Raw genomic sequence first — 22,519 nt, 5'->3', positions numbered from 1 at the left:
TATGGTTAATTAACCTTGTCATGAATAAATGTTGATGCTTTTCCAGGTATTGCTTCTCAGTTTGAGTTCCCCAACACAGAATTCTGTTCACTCTTCAAAATCCAGCTCAAATTAATGAAACCAGATATAGTTATTGTATGTCTTACTATACACTTTGTTGAAATCCTCCATTTTTCATAAAGCTTTCCTTGATTAACTCGGCCAAACATAAACCATAATTTCCAGGGCTTAACACAGTATCTGGCACATACCCTTGTTGGGGCTCAGAAAATGATACCCCAAAGTATGGTGCTTTGGCATGCTGAGTTCTTTTGTCAGAGGTGTTCGAACCAGAGCGACTCCGTCTTGAATACAGGTAGGTAAAATAAGGCTGCAACCTACTGGGCTGCATTCCCGGGAGGTTAGGCATTCTGTCAGGATGAGATAGGAGGTCAGCACAAGATACAGGTCACAAAGACCTTGCTGGTAAAAGGATATGGTTGACCAAAACCCACCAAAATCAAGATGCGATGAAAGTGACCTCTGGTCATCATCACTACTCATTACATGCTAATTATAATACATTAGCATGCTAAGAGACACTCCCACCAGTGCCATGACAGTTTACACAGGGCATGGCAACGTTGGGAAGTTACCCTGTGGTCTAAAAAATGGAGAAACCCTCATTTCCAGGAACTGCCCACCCTTTTCCTGGAAAACTCATGAATAATCTTGTTTAGCATATAATCAGGAGATGACGTAAAAGTGGCCAGCCAGAAGCCCTCAGGGCTGCTCTGTCTATGGAGTAGCCATTCATTTATTCCTTTACTTTCTTAATAAACTTGCTTTCACTTTACTCCATGAACTTACCCCCAATTTTTTCTTGTGTGAGGTACGAGAACCCTCTCCCAGGGTTGGATTCCCACTTTGTGTTTTGTTTTCTTTGTTTCTTCTTCTTCTTTTTTTTTTTTTGAGATAAGGTCTTACTCTATTGCCCAAACTGGAGTACAATGACTTGATCACTCACAGTTTACTGCAGCTGCAATCTCCTGGCTCAAGCTGTCTTCCCACCTCAGCCTCCCAAGTAGCTGGGACTACAGGTGCATACCACCACACCTGGCTAATTAACAAACAAACAAACAAAAAAATGTTTTGTAGGAATGGGGTTTCATCACATTGCCCAGGCTAGTCTCAGACTTCTGGGCTCAAGTGATCCCCCTGCTTCAGTTTCCCAAAGTGCTGGGATTACAGGAGTGAGCCGCTGCACCTGGCCCTCGTGCCAAGTACTTTGAACTAAAGGAGGCTGGAAAGCCTGAGAAGCAAAGTATCTCACTGAACTTCTGTCCTGCTGTCTCCCATCCCTCTTACTCACCCTAAGCTAGTCATAGAAACCAGAACTCCTCTCCCCACAAAGCAAGCCATGAAACCAAGAAGGGTCACTCTCTCCCTTCTCATTTGAAGACTCTCATTCCAGAGAAGTCTGCTTTATATCTGGGTGGAAGGAATGTTACACAGAAAGGTGAAGAAGAATCTGAACAGACAGGCCTTGCTGGGTTTCCACACTCAGTCTATTACTATTAGTTCATTCTCTTTTTGTACACTCACATTTCTACATGGATGTCCACTCTTTGTTGAATCTAAGCATACAAATGGACAGCTTTCTCTGGGTCTTTATTTCTGAAGACTCCTGTGTCACATAAGACTGCCATTAAATTTATTTGTTACACTTTTCTCTTGTTAACCTGTCTTTGTTGTAGAAGCGTTGGCCATGACCCTTATGTTGGGTGAGGAAATGTATGGAGTGCAGGGGCATGATCATGGCTCACTGCAACCTCAACCTCCGGGGCTCAAGTGAACCTCCCACTTCAGCCTCCTGAGTAGCTGGGACTGCAGGTGTGCTGTAGAGACAGGTCTCGCTATTTTACCCAGGCTGGTCTCAAACTCCTGGGCTCAAGTGATCCTCTCACTTTGGCCTCCCAAAGTGCTGGGATTATAGGTATAAGCCACCCTGCTGGGCTTCTGATAGTTTTAAATTTACAGTTTACAGTGTATTTCACTTTAATACATTCCTTATCTAAGATTGCCTTTGAGGTTTAAAACGTTCGAAGTTAATACCTTACATTGTACGTGCCTCTGAAGGTATCTGTAAATGATAATGTCCCATGTAATTTATTATTTTTGCATTCCCTTAGAGGCAACATTTTATATAACAGCTGTCCAAAGGCCTAAGGCAGAGGATGTAATACTGGGTCTCACGGTATATGAGGACTTTCTCAAATGGGAAATGAGCATGGAGGCTGTTTTCAGGCAGTCAGTTCTATCCTCACTTTCCTGGAGTAGAAGCATCCCTAAAATTGACCTGTCCGAAAAATGTATTCTTGGGTCAGGGTGTAATATGGACTCTTTTCCAGTCTCCTTTATTCCAATGACCTCTACCCTACTTTACAAAAGAAAGGCATAATTCTTCCTTATGCTAAATCTTAGTAAGGTGCAATACCCGGGTATGCAAAAATCTCCAGGACACCAAAGAAAGGCACAATTGACTGGTGAATAAGAATGAGTAACACATCCTTTCACAAGTCAGGTGGTTTTCAGTTGCTTGCTTTCAACAAGTTGAAAGAGAACCTAATCAGAGTTGTCAGCTGACAGATCATTAAAAGTATTTTTTCTTTGTTAGATCTTTATGCGATTTTTGGGCATATAATTTGAAAGGCATTCAAAGAATTGTGTGGCATTACTATAACAAAACTCCATTCATTCTCATCTGCTTTTTTATGCGAACAAATTTTCTCAATACTTACATCCATGTAATTGAAAACTTGGAATAGAACTGATGCTGAACTGTTTCTCAAAAAAAAATCCATCCATTGAAGGTCATAATGTATATTAGAAAAAAGTCCACCCAAGTTCATTTCTGCAAGATGCATTGCCAATAAAATTTTGCTTTTGTGTTTAGTACTTACAAACATTTGAAATAGATGTGTTTTGATCAGTTGAAATAAGAGCTTTATGATCACAGAAAATGTAAAAAACAACCCAGATACTTCAATTTATGTACACATTTTTATTACAAGGAAATGTGGTAAGACAACCAAAATAGAGTTCAAATATAAAATATATTATTAGGATAAAATTCTAGAGGGGATATGGAACGTCAATATGAGTCCAGAAGACAATGTTTGGAAATTGTATTTTCCAAACTGCATTTTTAAAAAATGGATATTAGTGGGTATTAAATCCCTACGGTATTTAGAATCCATTGGCTATACAGTCTTTAAAAAATGCGACAGATGAAATATTTATAAGCCGGAAGAAATATAGCTGTCATTTTAAACTGTTTAAGAACATACACGGCTTTACAAAATTGTTTTCGAAGGCTCATGAACTAAAAAGTTTGAGGACCTTGAACCAAGATGTTTGCTCTGGGTTCAGGATGTCAACATCCCCAGGGGTATTCAAACATAGGGTGTATTAAAACCTGTCGCCCTATGTTGCGCATATAAATTTAGTACCTTACACCCTAGTGTTTTTTGCCCATTTTAAACGGCTCTCTTCGTAGACTGTAGGCTCGTTCTATTCCTGGCTCAGCGCCTGTACAGAGGCGACACTCCCCAAACACCCCCGGAATGAATGAGTTTATCGTGAGAACTCGGAAGGCTGCTAAAATCCCCGGCCAGCGTTGGAGTTTTCAGTCCGCGTGTCCCTGGGCTTCGAAGCCCAGCACGGCGTGGGAAGGCCCCGAGGAAACGCTGAGCACTTGCCGGGGCCGGGGGGGGGGGGGGGGCGGGGGCGGGCGCGGGGCAGCGGGGCGGGCTCCGGGCGGGGGCGCGGGCGCAGAACTCGCAGCCAGCTGAGGTGCCGCCTCGTGCCGCCGCGCAGGCGCGCAGCCGTCTCCGTGTGAGTGCGCGTAGTCGCGCGCCTGTCCCCGCGCGGGCTCCGTAGCGCGTGTGCAGGCTGACGCAGCTCGCGGGCCCTCCTCCTGCTCTGCAGCGGCGTCGGCGGAGTTTTGGGCGTTTGGGAGGGGGGCGAGAGAGCGAGAGTCGAGAGAGGGAGGCGGCGGCGGCGGCAGGGAGGAGGAGGAGGAGGAGCAGGCGCCGCCATGGCCGCCGCTATCACCGACATGGCCGACCTGGAGGAGCTCTCCCGCCTGAGCCCTCTGCCCCCCGGCAGCCCGGGTTCGGCGGCGCGGGGCCGGGCTGAGCCCCCCGAGGAGGAGGAGGAAGAGGAGGAGGAGGAAGAGGAGGCAGAGGCAGAGGCGGTGGCGGCGCTGCTGCTGAACGGCGGCAGCGGTGGGGGCGGCGGAGGCGGCGGCGGAGTGGGGGGCGGCGAGGCGGAGACGATGTCGGAGCCGAGCCCTGAGAGCGCCAGCCAGGCCGGGGAGGACGAAGACGAGGAGGACGACGACGAGGAGGAGGAAGATGAGAGCAGCAGCAGCGGCGGGGGTGAGGAGGAGAGTAGCGCCGAGAGCCTGGTGGGCAGCAGCGGCGGGAGCAGCAGTGATGAGACCCGGTCGCTGAGCCCCGGCGCCGCCAGCAGCAGCAGCGGGGATGGGGACGGCAAGGAGGGCCTGGAGGAGCCCAAGGGACCGCGGGGCAGCCAGGGCGGCGGCGGGGGCGGCAGCAGTAGCAGCAGCGTCGTCTCCAGCGGCGGCGACGAGGGCTACGGGACTGGGGGAGGCGGAAGCAGCGCGACCTCCGGGGGCCGGCGAGGCAGCTTGGAGATGTCGTCGGATGGGGAACCCCTGAGCCGCATGGACTCGGAGGACAGGTCAGTGCTCTGAAGCGTTTCCCTTTCCCTTCCTCCTCTTGAACTCCCGAGCCCCTCAAAGGGGGACCAAGGCGACTTTTTGCCGCGATCCCCCTGCTCCCCGAATCCTCGGCCCCTCCCCCAGGCTCTCAACTCGGAAATCTCTCGCCGCCGCCGCCGCGCCCCTCTCGCAGCGCATCGCGGCTTCCAACTCAAACCGTTCCCCCCCAACTCTCCTTTCCCCGCCCTCTTTCCCCTCGGCGCTTCGCTCCTCACGGACCTCAGGACGGCTCTAACTCGGAAACAGTCCCCAAACGGGCCCAGATCCTCTGGCGGAGCAGAAGAGGGCCTTGATGTACACACGTCGGTACTCAAGGTTAGCTTCATCCAACCGTGTTCGGGAACACTTGTCAGAACTATAATTGACAAGTGTTTCCAATATGGCTGGTCTCGCCTGGATTTAACAGAACTTCCTTGTCCAGGGGGGAGACCCCAGCTATCACTTTTCTCTACTTAAACAAAAAAGGATTGTTCTTTTGTATTAAATCATTGCTTTCCAAATCCTTCATTTGTAGTCAGTCATGTGGTCTCCAATGTGATTTTAACAATCTTTTCTGTTTTGGGAGCATATCTGGGAAAAAGTTTTAAACACGTATAAATGGTTGTGGAAAAGAATAGTGAATTGATGGCCTTTTAAGATAACTTTGCGGAATCAGAGAGTTGGAATCGTAACAAAATACAGTCTGGAAGGTGCAACGTAGTTTGCGGCTTTATAGTAATGCTTCAGTGTGAGAGTCATGATTTTACATGATAATATTTAAAGTCATATATTGGAGAGGTCTCGGAAGGAATGAGTATTATTTTTCTGACTAAAGCGTGTTAGAAGTAACTGGAGAGTGACAAAAATGCGCATTTTTTCAGAACATTTAAAAAGTGTGATAGTATATGTTTCAGTTGTCCTGTCATTACTTTTGGTCTGTTTGGGTTGGTTTTTAGTGTACTTTTAAAAAAACGAGAATCACATCATGCGTATTATGCCACTTCTAAAGTGTATTAGCATTTATTTTGACCATCTGCTTATGTTTTGACAATCAGTAAGATTTTTTTTTTAAACATGCTCCCCAGAAAAGTATAGCAATGGAAAATTTAGTGGTCGGTAGTGATTTTCATTTAAGAGTTTAATATTCTGAAGTTCTAGGAATTCCGATTAATTGATTAAAAACGAACACCTTAGTATTTAATGCTACAAGTAAGACAGAGTCCTGGAGATTTTGAAAATCTAGCATTAGATTCTGTTTGACATTAACGTCTAGTTAAGAAAGTATCTTGGGGTAAAGTAGACTGTACAAACCTTAGGAAAATTGTGTTGAACTGTGTAGGCATGAGTAGGAAGGAGAATGTCTTCAAGAAAATTAAAAATTGATGTAAACTGCACAATGAAGCATGTGCTATTTTTACCATTTTATTCTCCTCTAATACCATTACATATCTGAAAGTTGACATTAGTTTATAAAATCAGCGTTTTTCATTTACCCAGTATACACGTATACTTGCCTACCACTGTACAAATTCGATGTCTTCCATTTCTTTCCCACAACTTTGGTGCAAGATAGGTATTATTTTGACTTCGGTTTAACAGATGAAGCAGCAAGTTGAGTGTCTTACTCAGGACAGTAAATACAGCATGGAAATGGTGGGCTGCATATGAACAAAGGTTCTCAAGTCCCCTGTTACTTCCACTTAAGAGTTAGAATAATTCACCTTAAATAAGTGGAGGCCGGGCGTGGTGGCTCACGCCTGTAACCCTGGCACTTTGGGAGGCCGAGGTGGGCGGATCACCTGAGTCGGGAGTTTGAGATCAGCCTGGCCAACACAGTGAAACCTTACCTACGTTAAAAATACAAAAATTATCCGAGAGTGGTGGCATGCGTCTGTGGTCCCAGCTACTCGGGAGGCTGAGGCAGGAGAATCGCTTGAACCCGGGAGGCAGAGGTTGCAGTGAACCGAGATGGTACCACTGCACTCCAGCCTGGGCGACAGAGCGAGACTCTGTCTCAAAAAAACCAAGTGATGATATGTGTCAGAGTTTTGTTTTTAGTTAGTTTCTATTTACTACATCACTTCAGGAGACAAATGAATTATTGGTTAAGTACATTTAGGAAGTGGAATTTTGGCTTTTATTTGACATTTGTGAGATATTTACTTGAGTATATAATTTTTACGTCTTATTTCAGAATAAGAAGTAAAATATGGCAGTCAAATCCAACTGAAGTTAAAACTTGATAACCAAGCAAACTTGGTTTTCTTAATGCTTAATTTTAGAGACTACAAAATACTGTTTTAATGTCACCATTTCAGGGTAATAGATTTGTCATTTGTATGAAGAAGTCTTATTAGTGAAACTGACTTGTGGTCTTAATAATCTTAATTCTGAAACACCTCTTTGTTGCCTTTGAGATTTTTCTCCCAGTTATTTTGAGTTTGGAAAGGATCTATAATTATTATAAATTACTGTAGATTACATCAATCTGTGGATTTTATAGATTGATATCATGGTAAGAAAACTTCATTTTTGTAACTAATGGAAGGATAATCTTAGTTTTAAAGTGCTCTATAACATTTTTAGGCATTCCTATTACAAGGATTCCATTATCATAATGCCCATTTACCTTCCTATTGTTTTGATTACATTATACTTTTTAGTTTATCTGATATGCCGTAGAATTTGTTGAACATCTTTGTTAAATATCTTTTTCTTTTTTTTTTTTTTTTGAGACGGAGTCTCACTCTGTCACCCAGGCTGGAGTGCAGTGGCACAATCTCAGCTCACTGCAGCCTCTGCCTTGTGGGTTCAAGCGATTCTCCTACCTCAGCCTCCTGAGTAACTGGGATTACAGGTGAGTGCTACCACCTCTGGCTAATTTTTTATTTTTAGTAGAGATGAGGTTTCACCATGTTGGCCAGGCTGGTCTCGAACTCCTGACCACAGATGATCCTCCCACCTCGGACTTCCAAAGTGCTGGGATTACGGGAGTGAGCCACCACCACAGGCCATGTTAAATATCTTAAGTGTTACTTTTAAAAAGATAATTAGGCTGGGCATGGTGGCTCACCCCTGTAATTCCAGCGCTTTGGGAGGCCGAGGCTGGTGGATCATTTGAGGTCAAGGAATTCCAAGACCAGCCTGAACAACATGGTGAAACCCCATCTCTACTAAAAATACAAATAAATAAGCCAGGCGTGGTGGTGCAGGCATGTAATCCCAGCTATTCAGGAGGCTGGGGCAGGAAAATTGCTTGAACCTGGGAGGCGGAGGTTACAGTGAACTGAGATTGTACCACTGTACTCCAGCCTGGGTGACAGAGCAAGACTCCATCTCAAAAAAAGATAATTAAATATAAAGACATAGATATTAGAGGTTGTGACCTGAGATGTCGTTTATGGTATTGGAAGGTTTTGTGGTAAAAAGTGACTAATTTATGAAATGATTAAATACCACTTAGTACAAAAAGTTGATTTTTCTCCCCCCTGGAGAAAGTTATTCAAAACCAGTGTAAGTTTATAGCGTGTTTATTTTGGTAAATTTACAAAATCTTGAAATTTTATATAATTTTATTTTTACTCTGATTATAAAGATAGGAGGGAGAAGTGTTTTGGTTTTAAAGATAGTAGGGAGAAGTATTTAGCTATGTGAAACTACTAAAACCTAGCTTTTTTTTTTTACTTTGAACTTTTTTTCTCTTCAGTGAAACTGAGGTGCTTTTTAAAAAGTTACGCTCTTAGGTTAATTTCAGAGGCTATGGTAACTTAAAAACAAAAATAATAAAATTTTTAAACATAATTTTATTTTCATTCTTCCAACACAGTATCATGTAAAAATAGTTTAAAATATAGTTGAATGAATGAGTCATCCAACAAATGATCAAATGTCAACACTTATTACTGAACGTGTATTTATGCTAAAATAGTTAATGCCAAGAAAATAGAAGACAGTCTCAATTTCAGGTAGTAAATTAGCTTTTAAATGGAATTTTAATATTTAAAATGCCCGTGGAATTAGTTTACAAATTAATACTAGCTATTGAATCAGTTAATATATGAAAGTACTCTTGTCCAGGCATGTGGCTCACACCTGTGATCCCAGCATTTCGGGAGGCCAAGGAGGGCAAATCACATGAGGTCAGGAGTTTGAGACCAGCCTGAGCATGAGCCACCACACCTGGCCTAAATCTTAATATTACTACCTATATTTCGAAGTTTGAGTAGTATCTTTAAACTTTAGTTCCTCAACTACAAAACAGAGTTAGGTATTACTCTGAAGTGTTGTTTCGTGGTTTAAGTGAAATAATTTGTTAAAGAGTGCTGTGAACTGTTTTGAAGAATCCATCCACGTTGCTTGAATGTGTGCATCTTTTCTGTTGTAGAATGGTATTTTGGAGGGCAGGGACATTTTTGCTTTTTTAGGATCTTTGTAAGTACCTAACATATCTTGGGTGTGGTGAATACTCCATTAATTACTAGCATTAAATTGAAAATACCAACAGTAGTATGTACGTATGCATTTATTTGTTTATTTTGAGACAGAGTCTTGCTCTGTCACCCAGGCTGGAGTGCAGTGGCGCGATCTCAGCTCACTGCAACCTCTGCCTCGCAAGTGGCTGGGACCACAGGCACCTGGCCCAACAGTAGTATTTATTTAATGTCTTGCTACTTCAGGTCTGTGAAAGGGGGACAGTAATGGTTCCTATCCTGTATGATTGCTATGTGAATTACTTGTAGAGTATTTGGTACACATTTACTAAGTGTTTACTATGTGATGGGTATATTCTACAGATGTATATGGAATCCCTGTTACGTGACAGGTGCTTTATTTGTTTTGATATAGGGTCTCACTCTGTCACCCAGGCTGGAGTGAAGTGATGCGATCTTGGCTCACTGCAGCCTGGGTGACAGCCCAATGCAGCCTCTGCCTCCCGGGTTCAAGCAGTTCTCCTGCCCAGCCTCCTGAGTAGCTGGATTACAGGCACATGCCACTATGCCCTGCTATTTTTTTTTTTTTTTTTTTTGAGATGGAGTCTCGCTCTGTCACCCAGGCTGGAGTGCAGTGGCCGGATCTCAACTCACTGCAAGCTCCGCCTCCCGGGTTCACGCCATTCTCCTGCCTCAGCCTCCTGAGTAGCTGGGACTATAGGCGCCCGCCACCTCGCCCGGCTAGTTTTTTGTATTTTTTAGTAGAGACGGGGTTTCACCGTGTTAGCCAGGATGGTCTCGATCTCCTGACCTCGTGATCCGCCCGTCTCGGCGTCCCAAAGTGCTGGGATTACAGGCGTGAGCCACCGCGCCTGGCCTATTTTTTTTTTTTTTTGTATTTTTAGTAGAGAGGGTTTCACCTTGTTGGCCAGGCTGATTTCGAACTCTTGACCTCAAATGATCCGCTTGCCTCGGCCTCCCAAAGTGCTGAGATTACAGGCGTGAGCCACCGTGCCCGGCCTCATGCCAGATACTCTTCTAGATGCTGGGGATGCAGCAGGGTATAAAACGAAGCCCTTACCTCATGAGTGGCAGAGAGGAATCACTGCACAAATGAATTGATAGTAGCTAGCAACGTCTATTATTTTGAAGTGCTATATGATCTGGAATGCCCAAAAGTACTGTATCAATCAGGTGTTAGATGTATGGCAAGAGTCTGCAAATGAGTGTTGCAGAAATTTGCAAAAGGATATGGTAGACTGAAATATTTGATTACAGCATGTACATTTTAATCAATTTTCTGTGACTGTTCTGTGGTGGGCCTAAAAGCCTTCATTTTAAATTGTTTTTAATATGTATGTGCAGCTAGTTATAAAAAAAGATAACTAGTTTTTTTTTTTTTTAGGCAGTAAGTAGCTGCACGTACATATTAAAAACAATTAGAAAAGAAATGGAATGCTTCATGAATTTGCGTGTCATCCTTGTGCAGGGCCATGCTAATTTTCTCTGTATTGTTCCAAGTTTATCATGTATGCTGCTGAAATGAGCATGCCTGTTATCTATTGGTAAAAAGTTTTGGAATAAGTTTTCTAGTAATGGCAATGCACAGCAGTGGTCTATCCATTATTTTTTTTTTTTTTTTTTTTTTTTTTTTTTTTTTTGAGACGGAGTCTCGCTCTGCCGCCCAGGCTGGAGTGCAGTGGCTGGATCTCAGCTCACTGCAGGCTCCGCCTCCCGGGTTCATGCAATTCTCCTGCCTCAGCCTCCCCAGTAGCTGGGACTACAGGCGCCCGCCACCTCGCCCGGCTAGTTTTTTTTTTTTGTATTTTTTTAGTAGAGACGGGGTTTCACCGTGTCAGCCAGGATGGTCTCGATCTCCTGACCTCGTGATCCGCCCACCTCGGCCTCCCAAAGTGCTGGGATTACAGGCTTGAGCCACCGCGCCCGGCCGCTAAGCCATGATTAATTTATTTTTATGAATAGTTTGCATTTGTGAAAGTAATAATTATATTGGTCTTAAAAACTAAGACCCATTGCACCCCACTTAGTGATAAGAAACGTGATGGCATCTCCTCAGATATTTAGTGTTTAAAGAGCAGGCTAAAGAGATTATTGTATTCTGTTTTTTCCGTAAATTGCGACATGGTGCATTCAAATTAGAACTGGAGGCAGGTATGGTTACTCACACCTGTCATCCCTGCACTTTGGAAGGCTAAGGTGGGAGGATCCCTTGAGCCTAGGAGTTCGAGACCAGCCAGGACAACATAACAAGATCCTATCTACAGGCTGGGCATGGTGGCTCACGCCTGTAATCCCAGCACTTTGGGAGTCCAAGGCAGGCGGATCACGAGGTCAGGAGATCAAGACCATCCTGGCTAACACGGTGAAACCCCGTCTCTACTAAAAATACAGAAAAAAATAAGCCGGGCATGGTGGCAGGCATCTGTAGTCCCAGCTACTTGGGAGGCTGAGGCAGGAGAATGGCGTGAACCCAGAAGGCGGAGCTGGCAGTGAGTGAGCAGAGTTCGCACCACTGCACTTCACCCTGGGTGACAGAGCGAGACTCCGTCCCAGGTACTTGAAAGGCTGAGGCAGGAGGATCACTTGGGCCCAGGAGTCTGAGGCTGCAGAGAGCTATGATCGTGCCACTGTAGTCAAACCTGGGTGACAGAGCAAGACTCTCTCAAGCACACACAAAAATAACAAAGCAAAAAAAGTAGAGTTGGAACATGTTGTATAGTCAGTGACTAAGGATTTTGTGTGGGAAGGGGGACAGATTTTAGGCTTGGGTAAATGATGAGAGAATTCTAGAAAGCCTAACTGAAACATATAGGCAGGAATGAGCATAGCATGTTCAGGAGAATAAAAATTCTTTTTATTCTCTTCACTTTCTGGCTGTATGACTCCCTAGTTCACATTCAAGTCTTACCTCGAACAGGCTGGTTCCTTGTTAGACGTATTGTCAACATTCCGAGTTCTTTATTACCCTCACCCCAATATGGGTAATTGTTTACCATTTATCTCCGCTGCTGGGTTGTGTGCTCCCTGAGAAGAAAAACCATGTCTGTCTTGATTGGCACTTTATCTGTAGCACCTGGCTATGTAAATGTTATTTATTTCTGAATACGTTTTCTTGAGGATTTAATTTGAACAATAGTTTGCATCGTTTTTCCAGACACAACTGTCACTAGAATAACTAAAGGAACATTGAGTAGTGAAAGAGCATGGATGTAATCTAACTTCTCAGAAGTTGCTTCTTTATCTGTGAAATAGGAGTAGTGCTAGGATTAAGTGAGATGACATGCAAAGGGGTTATGTATTTACTTCATAGAGTCATTTATATCCCCATTTCTCATGCAGAGAAGGTGCAGTGGAAAGAATACTCCAGCTGAGGATAAGTGATCAGTATTGTAGTCTTGACTTTATTGCCATCAGGAAATGTGGCAAATCATTCATTTCTGTGAAGCTCAGATTGATTCTTTTTCTTAAAAATGAGGGTTTTTGACAAAACAGTATAAAGTAATTTGGAGCTCAAATGTGAGGGTACTGCTGTAGGGTTGGCAAGTACTTTAAATACAGTTAAACAAATAGGTAATGTATTATCTTCTTTAGACAAACTCGGAATATTGCCGTGTGTGGCTTTGTTATATCCCAGATCTCAAGGATATTTTAGGTAGGTTCTTTTGGGTTTAAAAGTCACCATATTTCTTTAAATTTTTTTTTTTTATTTTTGAAAATAGAGATTAGGTCTTGCTATGTTGCCAAGACTGGTTTTCAACTCCTTGGCCTCCCAAAGTGCTGGGATTACAGGCATGAGCAACCGTTCTTGGCCAGAAGTCATCATATTTCTACTTCATATTTATGGTGTTGTATTGAAATATCCATTTGTGTTTATTTCCTCTAGACTATAACATTTTAAAAGTAAAGATCCGGCTGGACATGGTGGCTCACACCCATAATAAAAATACAAAAATTAGGCGCATGCCTGTAATCCCAGCTACTCGGGGGGCTGAGGCAGGAGAATAGCTTGAACCTGGGAGGTATAGGTTGCAATGATCTGAGATCGTGCCATTGCACTCCAGCCTGGGCAACAGAGCAAGACTCCCATCTCAAAAAAAAAGTAAAGATGAGGTCTCATTTATACTTGCAGAACTTGCCTTCTGCACTCACTTAGTATGTTGTTGCCTGTATTCATTCTCAGTAATTGGTTGAATTCAACTGAATGTGGAAATACCTGATTACATATTTCTTTCTCAGTTTCATTAGTGTGGCTGATGAAAGAAAAAGAGAACAGTTGTTTTTGTTTTGTTTGTACTTCGAGACGGGGTCTTGCTCTGTCACTCATGCTGGAGTGCAGTGGTACCATCACAGCTCACTGCAGTCTTAAACTCCTGGACCCAAGTGACTCTCCTGCCTCAGCCTTCCAGATAGCTGGAGCTACAGGCATGCACTACCATGCCCAGCTAATTTTTTCATTTTTTGTACAGATGGGGGTCTCCCTGTGTTGCCCAGGCTGGTTTCGAACCCCTGAGCTCAAGCAGTCCTCCCACCTTGGCCTCCCAAAGTGCAGGGATTACAGATGTGAGCCGCCACACCTGGCTATCATTACTTTTCGTAAATATTTTTTAAAGTACAAAGAGTAGATGAATTGGCCATAGATTTTTTTAGTGATTTAAATTAATCTCGGAAATTGTTACTTCAACGTGTGTTTTGAGGTGTTCAGTCAAGAATGACAGTAGTCATTCTTGTCAGAAATGTATACTGAAGTTATCTGATGTTTTTCCTCAGAATTTCCTTAGTAAAGTTCTTTTTATGATTTAATACTAATTAAACCTTCAAATGTAATTGCTTCTTTATTAAATGGGTGTTCTTCATAGTGGATTCTTTTTTTAAACATACCATCTTTGTGTATATACATTTCTCTGGAAATGTTTGTAAAAAGGTAAAGATAACTTCCTTAGTGTAATTGTGTTGAAGTGGAATGTTTCTAGTGTTTGTAAAGATATCAGTGGCTGGCTGATACTTTAAGCTGGATGAAAAATGTGGGTGAAGTAATCTTAAAGGGTGATAGATTTGATAGGACAAATTTAAAGTAATGTGCTCAGTGCATAGTGTGATAAAAGAATGTAGCCTACTTGTTTTCCATAGACTATATTTCATCATTGTTGCATAAAGTCCCTTTTGGCCAATTTAATGGATTCTGCTGGGTCTTCAGGAAAAAAAAAATCGTTTGTCTTTAACCAGAGAAATAATTGTGAGGATAGAAAGTAGTCTTTTTCTTGATGATAAAAATTCATTCTAGCTTTTTAAATTACAGTGATAATAGCTTGTAATAATAGTGATAATATCTTGGTTTTGGCTAATGATTTTTAGTGTGCTTCCAGTTAATTTTTTTTTGAATTATTTGAGTGTGACAAAGCCATATATTTTACTTGCTTTAAAAAATACTACTTAAGTTTTTTGCTAAAAATGATGAGCAATTTACTGTGTGCAAGGCGCTAACTAGGTTTGGGAGTTTACTCTGAATAGAAGTTTATAGGTGACAGTACAAATTAACTGGATCATGTGGGAGCAGAATTCCTTCCACCTTAGATGAATAGGAAGGGCCTTAGGGAAATTTGACTTATTTGTAACACACACATGAAACACGTAATAAAATAGGCACTTGTCTTTACTTTTTTTTTCCTAATTGTTTGAGTTTATAGACCAAAAAGCCTACAGCACCACCGCAGTTTTGAAAGCAAAATCAGGTGGCCTTATAGAATCTGTTGTGTCTAAATTCCTTAATCCTGTTTAAGACCAGTTTTATAATTTGCTCTTTGTCCTTCGTAAATAGAAAAAGTGACTACCCCATCGCCTTGGGAAGGAATGTTTGGAGTTGGATTTGATGTTGTCATTGTTAGGCTCAAATCTGTTTCAGTGACCTAAGTTCTAAATTTGGGACAATTTCTTTGTACCCTCAGTATTGCTTTCTATGACTGACCTTGAATTTTTATGAAGCTAATTGACTTGTGGGAATCAAAATTTAATAGTTTATCTTGTTAGTAAAACTATCTGCCTGAATGGGTCAAATTTTATGTAGATGTTAAATATCTTTTGTATTATGCACTATGAATGTACAAAACCAAAGAACTTTTGCTTGTGTGCTACACTAGATGAAAGTTTTGCATACTAGATGAAAATGTCAGCCTGGCACAGTGACTCATGCCTGTAATCTCAGCATTTTGGGAGACTGAGGAGGGAGGATAGCTTCAACCCAGGAGTTAGAGACCGGCGTAAGCAACATAGTGAGATCCCATCTCTACCAAAAAAAAAAAAAAAAAGAAAAAAAGAAAACAGCCAGATATAGTGGTGCATACTTGTAGTCCCAGCTACTCAGGTGGGAGGATCACTTGAACCTGGGAAGTTGAGGCTCCAGTGAACTATGATTGTGCCACTGTACAGAGTGACAGAGTGAGACACTGTCTCAAAAAAAAAAAAAAAAAGAAAATGAAAGAAAAGAAAAAATGTCTTTTTTTTAGTTGCACTAAAGAAGTATTAGTGCCATTTTGATGTATACTATAGGCTGTATTTCAGTTATTTCTTAATTCATTCAAGTTTCTCCTTTGAATGTATAGTAGTATGACAGTTTTTTTGGCATTACTGTTTTGCACTTGTTTGACTATGGGCAAATCTTAGTTTATCTGAAAGAAAAGGTTATGAATAACAGTTTATTAGAGTTGTAAGCATTACAGAGTTAATACACATCGAACATTGTTCCGGTTATTTCGGCTGCCTGGCAGCCCTTTTCCAACATTTAGTGGTTTAAAACTACAGCATTTATTTAACTTACGAATCAGTGATTTGGGCCGGGTTCTGCAGGGTCAGCTCATTTCTGCTCTACTAGGTATCAGCTGTGGAAGCAGCTTAAAGACTAGGGACTGGAATCAGAATGCCCACTGACTCATGTCATGTATCTGTCACATGTCTGGTGCCTGGGCTGGGAAGACTCAAAACAGCTGGGACTCAGAAACAGCTGGGGCTTCTCAGGCATCCCTCTCTAGCTCTGTGTATGTTCTTCACGGGATCTCTTCAACTTTGCGGCTTCAGGGGAGCCAGATTTCTTAAATGGTAGTTGAGGACCCCCAAGCTGAGTGTTCCAAGAGCGAGCCAGGCTGAAACTGTATTCCCTTTTGACTTAGCCTTGGAAGTCTGGCAACATCACTTCTGCAGAAGTCTTAGGCCTCATCAAATTCAAGGGGAGGTAATACAGACAACACCTATTTATTAGTGCTGTGTAATAAGAAGAGGAATAAGGATGGGGTCTTTCAAAAGTGACCATCTTTTAATTTTTTTTTATTTTTGAGAGAGAAGGTCTCGCCTGCTGGGTTGACCAGGCTGGAGTGCAGTGGCTATTCACAGGCACAATCATGGCATACTGCAATGTTGAGCTCTGATACTCAAGCCGTCCTACCACCTTAACCTCCTGAGTAGCTGGGACTACAGTTGTGCATCACTGCACCTGGCCTAAAAGTGGCCATCTTTTATTTTATTTATTTATTTTTGAGATAAATACTTGCTCTGTCATCCAGATGGGAGTGCAGTGGCACAATCTTGGTTCACTGTACCTCCACCTCCCGGGTTTAAGCGATCCTCCCGCCTCAGCCTCCTAAGTAGCTGGGATTACAGGTATACTCCACCACACCCAGCTAATTTTTGTATTTTTAGTAGAGGTAGGGTTTCACCATGTTGACCAGGCTGGTCTCGAACTCCTGATCTCAGGTGATCCACCTACCTCAGACTCCCAAAGTGCTGGGATTTTTATTTTTATTGAGATGGAGTTTCACCATATTACCCAGACTGGTCTTGAACTCCTGGGTTCAAGTGATATGTCTGCCTCAACCTCCCAAAGTGCTGGGATTACAGGCAAGAGCCACTGCTGCTGGTCAAATGTGGCCATCTTTAAAAAAATACAATCTGAGGCCAGGCTCGGTGGCTCACGCCTGTAATCCCAGCACTTTGGGAGGTCGAGATGGGCGGATCACGAAGTCAGGAGATCAAGACCATCCTGGCTAACACGGTGAAACCCCGTCTCTACTAAAAATACAAAAAATTAGCCGGGCGTGGTGGCAGGCGCCTGTAGTCCCAGCTACTCGGGAGGCTGAGGCAGGAGAATGGCATGAACCCGGGCGGCAGAGCTTGCAGTGAGCCAAGATTGCGCCACTGCACTCCAGCCTGGGCAACAGAGCAAGACTCTGTCTCAAAAAAAAACAAAAAAACAAAAAAACAACAATCTGACACAAGCACATAGAACAATTCAGGATATATAGCAAATGCTCAGTGTTAGCTGTTAATATAAAAAGTGGAAACACGATTTAGAGTGCCTTTTGCCTTTTTATATAGTAAGTTACATAACTGCTTTTTTTCGTTAATAGTCATAACCTGTAAGAGGCAAGGTTGTTCACGGTTTTCTTTTTCTTTTTTTTTGTTGTTGTTCATGGTCTTCTTGAAGTACATGTTTGTTTCATTTGGTTGTTTTAGCTTTTAATCCCTTTGTCAAGCTTAGAATAAATATTAGGGCAAATAATTATAATCTGTTTCAATGAATGGAGATGAGAAATGGTAACTCAAGTAAAGAATTTTTACTCTTAGAATTGTGCATTAGGTGTACAATTTCAGAGTTCTTAAGATATAGGGGATTCTTAAATGTTTTTGCAATGTTTTGAATTTTACCCTTTAAGAAATTGATTATAAGGGCGGGAGAGACATAGTGTAATTTTTCTAGTATAAGTGGCAGTTTTATAGATGAAAGGAATATCACCTGTTAGCTGAATGATAGTTTACCTGTTAATATGATTAGAATAGGATTTCCTTTGTATTGTTGTAATGTTTACCTAGTTGGATAAATAGGTTTTGAAAAACTATATAGACTTAACGTTCCTTTTTAAAAGTTTTTTTGTAGAGATGGGGTCTTGTCATGTTGCCCAGTCTGGTCTTGAACTTGTGGCCTCAAGCAGTCCTTTCACCTTGGCCTCCCAGTGTGTTGGGATTATAGGCATGAGCCACTGTGCCTGATCTATATATATATATATATATATATATATATATATTTTTTTTTTTTTTTTTTTTTTTTTTGAGGAGTCTTGCTCTTTTTCTCAGGCTGAGTGCAGTGGCTCGATCAGTCTCAGCTCACTGCAACCTCCGCTTCCTGGGTTCAAATGATTCTTCTGCCTCAGCCTCCTGAGTAGCTGGGATTACAGGCACGTGACACCATGCCCGGCTAATTTTTATATTTTTAGTAGAGATGGGGTTTTGCCATGTTGGCCAGGCTGGTCTCAAACTCCTGACCTCAGGTGATCCACCCGCCTTGGCCTCTCAAAGTGCTGGGATTATAGGCGTGAGCCACCTCACCCGAACAAATGAATTTAAATTTGAAGTGGATGTTTGTGGATGATACATGTTTATGTCAGTTTTAGCATCCAATTTCTTTCTTTCTTTGTTTTTTGAGACAGTCTTGCTCTGTCACCGGGGCTGGAGTGCGGTGGAGGTGGGATCACAGCTCACTGCAAACTGCACCTCCGCGGCTCCAGTGATTTACCCCACCTCGGCCTCCCAAAGTGCTGGGATTACAGTCTTGATCCACCGTGCCTGGCCCCCAATTTATATTTTTATTCTATTTTGGCTGCTTGGTCCTGCAAATCTGATTTGGAGATGTGGACAGTCTCCATGTGTATCTTAGTTTGTTCTTTTTTAAAAATAGGGGTGGGGTCTCGTCATGTTGCCAGGCTGATCTCCAATTCCTGAGCTCAATTCGTTTGCCGCCTCTGCCTCTCATAGTGCTGGGATTAAACAGGTGCGAGCAACTGCGCTGACCACATTAGTTCTACTGATTTAGGAACAGGGATTAGTAGTAAGGACATTTTATTTGGAAGACAACATTGCTTAATGACCTTAATTGTTTTTACTTCCTGTCACAAATGCAAAAGTGACTAGAACCTCACACTGAGACTCTTAATACTGTTTTATGTCAACTTGTAATTGTTACCCCCCCCCCCCCCCACACACACACACACTTGTCTAGACCTGTAAGTGAAGGGACGATTCACAAAGTAATTGTGGGGAAAGGCCTTTAATTGGTTAAGGTATAAGGTATATGATTTGCAGGCATGATTTTATGTAAATGAAGAAGTGAAGGCGTAAATTAGGGTGGTAGAAACACCAGTGCAGCAGAGCCGTAGCCTTTTTATTCAGTGATGTATTTGTAGAAAATTCTGAAATTCGTAGATTTTAGTTTTTTTGAATGTCAATAAATTATGCTTGATTTCAGGTTATACACTCTCAATCCTTCAAGTCCTTGTCCTCTACCTTCCTTTAAAGTTAGACATTTCAGTGTTTGCTTTGGTGGCACGTATGCTAAAAAAAATAAAGTTGGACATTTCAGTAGGCTAGACCTCACTAAAGGTATGACAGGTGGGTGGAGGGGGGAGAATGACCCAAAATTACCAAGGAAAATCTACAACACAAATAAATTTGCTCATAGAACTGAAAAGAGGACTGCCAATAAGGCTTGCCCCTATCCATTTGACCTCAGACTGAATTTCAAATTCAGCAGTTAACCTCAGAATAAAATAAAAGTATTCCCGTTTAGAAACATATTCTTTTGATCTGTTTTAGGGAGATGCTCAAGCTTTGGTGGTTCTCAGATTTTTGTTGTTTTTTTTTTTTGAGATAGAATTTTGCTCTGTCATCCAGGCTGGAGTGCAGTGGCACAATCATAGCTCCCTGCGGCCTCGGACTTCTAGCAGTCCTCCCACCTTAGCCTCCTGTGTAGCCGGGATTACAGGCACGTACCAACATGCCCAGCTAATTTTTTTCTTTTTTTTTTTAGAGACAGGCTCTTGTTATGTTGCCCAGGTTGCTCTTGAAGTTCCAGCCTCTAGAAATCCTTCCGCCCCAGCCTCCCAAGTTGCTGGGATTGTAGGCGTGAGCCACTGCGCCTGGCAGAAGTCGTATTTCAATAGCCCTTTAAGAAAATGTGTTGCTATTTGGTAATAAGACAACACTTGGGAAGTGGTAGTTTCTTAAAGATTATTTGCAGTGTGTAATCAGAAACCATATTAGTGAACTTTTCTCAGTTACTTTAAGATCATAGTTTTGTCCTTCTCAGTCGTGGTAACATAAGTATCCATGTATTGTTTCCTATGCTCATACACCTTAGCATTTAGCAAACTGATCTTTATAACTTTCTCAATATTGGCAACATTCAGAATCAGCCTGGTCACGTCCACCAAGGAGATACTTGCCTGGAAGTAATTTGAGTCTCAAAGATGGGGCTGTTCTGGATGTATGAGTGAGACAGTCTTCGAATTTCCAAAGGAAACTGTTTTTATAAAATCATGCAGTTGGTTGCTCTAGCTGTTGGGTGGAAAACTGGTCTGCTAGATAGTTTCTAAACTAAGGGAAAAGAGGAAAAGAGAATGTTGTTGATGTTGAAAATATCTCAGGTTGCTCCCTAAATATTCTACTGGCATCTCTGACAACATGTGTGTACGTGTTTTTTAAACTTAAAAATTCGGTTTACCATTTTACCGTATGAAACAATTTCTTAGATGGTTTGGTCAGTTTCAGTTGGGTAACGACACTAGTCAAAGAGATTTTTTTTTTTTTCTCATTAAACTTTTTTAATGGGTTCCAAAATTCCATGACAAATTTTTGGTCAAGTTGTTTCCATTAAAAGGTACTGATTTTAAAAAACTAATAACTTAAAACTGCCACTTGCAAAAAAGAAAACCAAAGTGGTCCACAAAACATTCTCCTTTCCTCTGAAGGTTTTACGATGCATTGTTATAACCAGTCTTTTACTACTAAACTTAAATGGCCAATTGAAACAAAACAGTTCTGGGACTGTTCTTCCACCGCTGATTAAGACCAGGGTGGCACATATTAGGGATAATATTCATATAACCTTTTGAGCTTTCTGGGCAGATTTGGTGACCTTGCCAGCTCCAGCAGCCTTCTTGTTCACTGCTTTGATGACATCTACCACAACAGTCTGTCTCATACCACGAACAGCAAAGTGACCCAGAAGTGGATAGTCTGAGAAGCACTCAACATACATGGGCTTGCCAGGAACCATATCAACAATGGCAGCATCACCAGAGTTCAAGAAGTTAGGGCCATCTTCCAGCTTTTCACCAGAACGGTGATCAATCTTTTCCTTCAGCTCGGCAAACTTGCATGCAGTGTGAGCCGTGTGGCAATCCAGTACAGGGGCATAGCCAGCACTTATTTGGCCTGGATGGTTCAGGATAATCCCCTGAGCAGGGAAGCCAGCTGCTTCCATTGGTGGGTCGTTTTTGCTGTCACCAGCATCATTGCTGTGATGAACATCCTTCACAGACACATTCTTGACATTGAAGCCCACATTGTCCCCAGGAAGAGCTTTCCTCAAAGCTTCATGGTGCATTTCGACAGATTTTACTTCAGTTGTAACATTGACTGGAGCAAAGGTGACCACCATACCAGGTTTGAGAACACCAGTCTGCACTCAGCCAACAGGAACAGTACCAATACCACCACTTTCTGTAGACATCCTGGAGAGGCAGGCAAAGGGGCTTGTTAGTTGGACGAGTTGGTGGTAGGATGCAGTCCAGAGCGTCAAGCAGCGTGGTTCCACTGGTATTGCCATCCTTACGAGTGGTTTTCCATCCCTTGAACCAAGGCATGTTAGCATTTGGCTCCCACATGTTGTCACCATTCCAGCCAGAAATTGGCACAAATGCCACTGTGTTGGGGTTGTAGCCAGTTTTCATAATGTAAGTGCTGACTTCCTTAACAGCTTCCTCATATCTCTTCTGGCTGTAGGGTGGCTCAGTGGAATCCATTTTGTTAACACTAACAATGAGTTGTTTCACCTCCAGTGTGTAAGCCAGAAGGGCATGCTCCTAGGTCTGTCCATTCTTGGAGATACCGGCTGCAAATCACCAACACCAGCAGCAATAATCAGGACAGCACGGTCAGCCTGAGATGTCCCTGTAATCATGTTTTTGATGAAGTCTCTGTGTTCTGGGGCATCGGTGATACTCACGTAGTACTTGCTGGTCTCAAATTTCCGCAGGGAGATATCAATGGTGATACCACGTTCACACTCAGCTTTGAGTTTATCCAAGACCCAGGCCTACTTGAAAGAGCACTTTCCCATCTCAGCAGCCTCCTTCTCAAATTTTTCAGTGCTGCTTTTGTCGATGCTACCACATTTGTAGTTCAGATGGCGAGTAGTGGTGAACTTGTCCGAATCTACGTGTCCAGTGAAATCAATGTTGATATGAGTCTTTTCCCGTTTTGG

General features: G+C 42.4%; 1 protein-coding gene, 1 non-coding gene and 1 pseudogene across 7 annotated transcripts in view; 1 reads left to right on the top strand and 2 right to left on the bottom strand.

Annotated features, from left to right (window-relative positions):
- The first annotated feature begins 3,944 nt into the window (after positions 1-3,944).
- Positions 3,945-22,519, top strand: part of LOC105481303 (AE binding protein 2) — a 136,485-nt gene continuing 117,910 nt past the window's right edge. Inside the window, exon 1 of one of the 6 annotated variants that reach the window (XM_071072105.1) lies at positions 3,945-4,746. In XM_071072105.1, the coding sequence (XP_070928206.1) occupies positions 4,079-4,746 (668 nt within the window). In that variant the 5' untranslated portion in view covers positions 3,945-4,078. The remainder of the gene's footprint in view (positions 4,747-22,519) is intronic. The other 5 variants (XM_071072104.1, XM_071072103.1, XM_071072107.1 and 2 more) reach the window with 5 other exon arrangements.
- On the bottom strand, positions 4,802-22,375 carry LOC112426623 (elongation factor 1-alpha 1 pseudogene; annotated as a pseudogene).
- LOC139356943 (U6 spliceosomal RNA) lies at positions 10,640-10,745 on the bottom strand. Its single transcript, XR_011609482.1, has one exon. It is a non-coding gene; the product is annotated as a U6 spliceosomal RNA (small nuclear RNA).

Source organism: Macaca nemestrina, chromosome 10, assembly GCF_043159975.1.
Source record: "Macaca nemestrina isolate mMacNem1 chromosome 10, mMacNem.hap1, whole genome shotgun sequence".
Taxonomy (NCBI): domain Eukaryota; kingdom Metazoa; phylum Chordata; class Mammalia; order Primates; family Cercopithecidae; genus Macaca; species Macaca nemestrina.
The sequence above is the reverse complement of the archived record's forward strand: the minus strand, read 5'-3'. Positions and strand labels throughout refer to the sequence as shown.